The following is a 5,478-nucleotide window of genomic DNA, read 5'->3' on the forward strand; positions in this document are numbered from 1 at the left end:
AAACAAGAGCAAACACTGTTGAGGACGACTTCACGTTGTCAATCACAATGGAGAAATATTTGTGGGAGAGGCCACAGCCTCTCATTTCACTGGGTGAGAATGTATTGCGTTCAATGTTGTGCGTCAGAGCTTGTTTCTGACCGCAACAACTATAAGCATCCACTTATCTGCAGCTGATCTACAATGATCTAATCGTTATAAATACATATTCTGGCTTGTCCTGACAGGTCTGGCTTTTTAATGCATCTATCTATCTATCTACATTTACAATTTATCCATTTGGCAGATGCTTTGAAGTGACTTCCATTGCATTTCAAGGTATATATTTTACATTATTATCAGTTCTCAGTTCTTGCTTTCCCTGGGAATCGAATCCATGACCTTGGCATTGCAAGCGCCAATGCTCTACTGTTTGAGCTACAGGAAAGCCGATAAGTCTATCTATCTATCTATCTATCTATCTATCTATCTATCTATCTATCTATCTATCTATCTATCTATCTATCTATCTATCTATCTATCTATCTATCTATCTATCTATCTATCTATCTATCTATCTATCTATCTATCTGTCTATCTATCTGTCTGTCTATCTATCTGTCTGTCTGTCTGTCTGTCTGTCTTCGTCGTTTAATTTTAAACATCAACTGAGTGTTCAATAAACCTCGTTATATCACTTTAAATCACATTTATAAATTTCATGCAAATCCATGCAAACGTTATCTCTTTATGCAGGGACACCTAATCTATTTTTGTAACCAACTGACGTTTAAAAGCACCGAATCTGTTTCCATCTTTTTGTTGCATGTCCTGTCCGGAGAGAAATCCCTTGTGATGACGTCACGCTCCCACCAGCCCCGCGGGCTTTATTTCAGAGCCCGGAATGATTTAGGGTATAAAAAGACGCAGAGCGATTCAGGAACCTGCCCAACGGGTAGCCTTTGGTTAACTGTAAAGCAGAAAGGAGGGGGACGTTTAGCACTAGCGCTCTTCTGTGTGTAAAGACGCCTGATGCTTGGAGAGACGCAGATTCGGGCTCACCGCGCGCAAACGCCCACATCCTCAAGTCGACTCTGCTTTCTTTAGGTGAATGAAAGTTTCCTAGGAGGGGGACGGAAGAAGAGATGATATCTGACCAGGATGAGTCGGAAAGGTGAACTTAAATAAGCAAAAGTGCGCGTTAGCCACCTGTTATATATCAGCGCGAAATGGGCATGCTTAGTGTGGACCTCCTGGTAACTTTGCAGATATTGCCGGGTTTCTTCTCCAACTGCCTGTTTTTCGTGCTGTATGATTCGATAGTGCTGGTTAAGCGTGTGGTGTCACTCCTGAGCTGCTCGGGCTCCCCGGGTGAGTGGCAGCGCATGTTAACCACAGCTGGCGTGCGCTCCATATGGAACAGCTTTCTGCTGGATGCCTACAAACAGGTAAGCTGACAGTTCAACACTGGGTCTGTTCACTGTGGAGTTTGCATCACACAAGTTCAGAGGGCTTTGGGATTTATTTGTCTATGTTGAGATGAAGTATATGTCTGGTTAGAATTTAGTGTCCACGTTACAGTATGTTTATATAAAGTATGCTACTACAAATGAACACAAGTAGTGAAATGGATTTTTTTTTTTTTTAAATGTTGATGAAAATGCTGTACAATAAGGTCAATATACATTTTGTTTAATAATTACAGTTGTTATTTTAATTAGTTATATTTACATGCAATAACATTGTAGCATAAAGTTCAAATCATTTAACTAATTGCTGCTTTAAATGAAGTAAAGTCAAAGTTACAAGCTGAAGTGATAACTTTTCGACCACTTTAATTCCACGCACTGTTAAAGAAAATCAAGTGGAAACTTATAAAATAGAATGCAAAAGACGGAAATTATAGTTAAATGAATGAAAAGATGTTTTTATGTTAAACACATTTTTACAGTTAGGTGTACATCCTCAAATTACGACAAATTTTTCTTGTAATTCTAATCCTTATAAAGGTGTATGAACTTTGGCCTCCAGACAGTCAGTGACCTCTGGAGTCAATGCCCTTAATTCATTAAATGTCTGGATTCCCATTCCTGTTACTTTTTAACTAGAAATCAATCAAAAATCACCTAGTGGGGTAAAATACACTAGCTTAATGTGCATTCATTGTCCTCAACCATTAACTATATTGCTGTTTGGTTACAAAGTCTTCCTCAGGAAATCATTTAGTGGCAAAATAACATGCCAAAGACTAAAAGATTTTTTTTGGCACAGTGATAGGATGACTTATATTTGTGTTTCCAGCTGTTTAGTAATGTAGAGCCAAAGTTCATATGCCCTTATAAAGTCACAGAATGGCATTATCATAAGCATCTTACTACAAACTTACTTCTTTTGTGAGCTCAAAGAAATCATGTGCTCTACATTTTCTACAAGATGCTTAAAAGTTCAAACAGGTGATGGTAAAAGTTGCAAGGCCAAAACATCATTATCAGTTTTGAGCAGTGACAAAGCCCCCAAGAATTATTTTTAGAAGAATTTTTTTTGTACTTATGCAACTGTGAATGTGAGATCTCAAACCTGGTGACATCAGTTGAGTTTCCATAACTACATAGGCCAATAAACCCACAAAGCTAAAGCAAAATAGTTCATTTCAGTGTAGACATGAGACCAGCCATACATACATAACTCATCCTTTGGCTGGCCATAAGGAAAAATTCTGATTCTGATACCCTTAAACATATTAACATGTGGATGTGGAACTGTCTTGTTCAGGTGAAGCTAGGCGGGGCTGCTCCAAACTCCAAGGTGGTGAAGGTCCCCGGCATCAACAGACGCTGGAGCATCAGCGGTAAAACCCACAACGAGTGCCACTTGCTGGACTTTGAGTCTCCTGACCGCCCGCTAGTGGTCAACTTTGGCTCGGCCACTTGACCCCCATTTATAAGCCAGCTGCCGGTTTTCCGGCGGATGGTTGAGGAATTTTCGGATGTGGCAGACTTCCTACTTGTCTACATAGATGAGGCTCACCCCTCAGACGGCTGGGCGGCTCCTCCCAATGAGCCCTTTTCGTTTGAAGTGAGGAAACACCGTAATCTGGAGGAGAGGATGTTTGCTGCCCGGAAACTTCTGGAGCATTTCTCCTTGCCGCCTCAGTGTCAATTGGTGGCCGATTGCATGGACAACAACGCCAACGTAGCCTACGGTGTGTCCTACGAGCGGGTTTGCATCGTACAGAAGAATAAAATCGCTTACCTTGGGGGTAAGGGTCCATTTTTCTACAACCTTAAAGATGTTCTGCACTGGCTAGAGAAGAGCTATGGCAAGCGATAATTTCTTGGATAAAGAGGTCAAATAGCCTTTTCTGTGAATGGTAAAAGATTTTATTTTTGTATGACAGAGAGAAATCGAGGGTAAGGTGCTTTTGGAACTGTTTAACGTTGGCTCCGGTGGAAACACTTGGGCTGGGCTCCAAGTTTTTTTCCTGAATTGTCTAAAATGACCAGCAGGTGTCCTACATTCCTAACCACTTAAAAAAATGAAATGAACATAGAAACTAAATACTGACCATGTGGTTTGCACTTCAATTCTGACATTATATTGTTGCCAACAAAACAATTTGTAGATGCACTATTAATAACTTGTTCTTTTGCGATTAATGTAGAGTTAAAAGTGTGCAATATTTTTGTGCGACATATATTGCTTACAAAAGAAAACCAAATTGCTGAACAGAAGAGAAAGCACAAGTACCCAGCTTTTTTATGAAAAGAGAATAATTTATTTTTTATTGACATTCAATGTTTATTTTAATATGTGGCCTGTTTATGTGCCTGTAATGCTTTCCCGTTCTCTCTTAAACTGACAATCGTTCATTTTCCATATTCCATGTGCCATCAGCTTTCACATCCCTGATACACTGTTCAGTTAGTTTGCACCAATAATAAAAGCATTCTCAGCATTCCATTACGAAAATTACTAATGCTAGTCATTCGCTCTGTATTGTACTTAACAATCACAACAATCTCACCACTCTTGATAAACCGGAAAAAAATTAAGGGAAAATGTTCCTGGCAGCCTCAGCCACTGGGTTTAGTTCGGACACTTGCCTTCACTGCAGTGTACAGGAAAGCTGATGAAAAGTTGATTTACTCCTGAATGTTAGAGAAATGTTTTAATGCTCTGATGGATACGCAGTCGCTCATTTGGGTCAATACGGTGCTGGTGTGCACATGAAAATCACAGATGAAATGGTCCCCTGTCCTGTCTGTGGTTGGATGAGAGACCACACCTCTCCGTCCTGATCCAAATGGGCACGACTGCTAACATGCTGAAACAATCATTCTGAATCTGAATCACTATGAAGGCTTTGAGTTTTCTTTCACAGAACTGTTCTCATGTACCACAACCGTTCTCTTCCTTTTATTGAGGAAAAAGGCAAGAAAAAATAAAGCTGAACTGCTGCTGACTACGATGTCTTTCCCCCTGTTTTTTGTGTTTGATTCTGGAAAATTTCAATGAGGGGTGATTGGATTGAAAAGAGAGGGGAAAAGTTGGGTGGAGAACTCCAGATGGTGAAAATGTTTCGAGTGCATGATGATAAAAAAGGGAAATGCACCAGCTGTAAGGGGTCAAGGAGTACGTGTTTTTTCCCCCCATTAACTATATATGTCTGCAGAAACGCATAGTGATGAGTCTGAACATGTGCAACACAATCAAAGCATGTGACGCAGAGGTCTCTGGCTGAACTTCTGCTTCTTCAAGGCTGCCAATAACTAAATAGCAAAGGCTCAGGGAGAGTATGTCCCTGGGAAGCACCATGAAACAGAACCCCTTGTTGTGGTCGGGCATCGCTTATCCGAGCGGAACTAGTCCATTTGGACCGCTAAGACGTTATTCACAGACTGTCTCAACCTTGGAAAGCACTATGCTGCACGATGGAGCAGGGAGGTTGCCAACATTAAAGATTGTAGCTTCGGAAAAGAGAGCCACACAACAGCACCAAACACAAGCCCCACTCCAGGAAAGAGTCCCATGGTGTGCCTTCTAAGGAATGCGTTTGGTAAACAGGTACTGAACAGAATTCTAAGCAGCGTGTGAAGAAGTGCTCTCATTTATAGGGCATAACAAGGACGCCGGACCGAGAGGGGGGTGGGGGGGACCTGGTCCCATTTATTCAGATAAGGTCAAAACATGACGCCTTAGAAAAGCGAACGTTTGCCAAATCGGCCAGTATAAATTCAAATGAAATGTCGACATATGCAAGTAAATGTATGTGTCTGCAGTTCAAAGATAAGCTCTTTATGTTCATACTTCGACAATGGACTATTTGGTTTGGATGTGATCTGAACGCTCTCTCGGAAAAATGATCTTAGGCCTAATATCAATATATTCAGTAAATCAGCTCAGTCCAACCCGAGGGATGCCAAATATTTTATTCATATGTAATGCACTTTTTCCCTGCATGTATAAATCTGATGAGGGGAAAAAGGAAAATTCCTGAAA

At 40.7% G+C, this 5,478-nt stretch overlaps 1 protein-coding gene across 1 annotated transcript; it reads left to right on the forward strand.

Moving 5' to 3' along the window:
* Positions 1-838: 838 nt before the first annotated feature.
* dio2 (iodothyronine deiodinase 2) lies at positions 839-4,441 on the forward strand. The gene is made up of 2 exons (XM_084096190.1): positions 839-1,427; positions 2,752-4,441. The coding sequence occupies exons 1-2, from the start codon at positions 1,209-1,211 to the stop codon at positions 3,307-3,309; spliced, it is 777 nt and encodes a 258-aa protein (XP_083952316.1). The 5' UTR covers positions 839-1,208; the 3' UTR covers positions 3,310-4,441.
* Positions 4,442-5,478: the final 1,037 nt, after the last annotated feature.

The sequence above is a fragment of the Abramis brama genome (assembly GCF_963993115.1).
Source record: "Abramis brama genome assembly, chromosome: 21".
Taxonomy (NCBI): Eukaryota; Metazoa; Chordata; class Actinopteri; order Cypriniformes; family Leuciscidae; genus Abramis; species Abramis brama.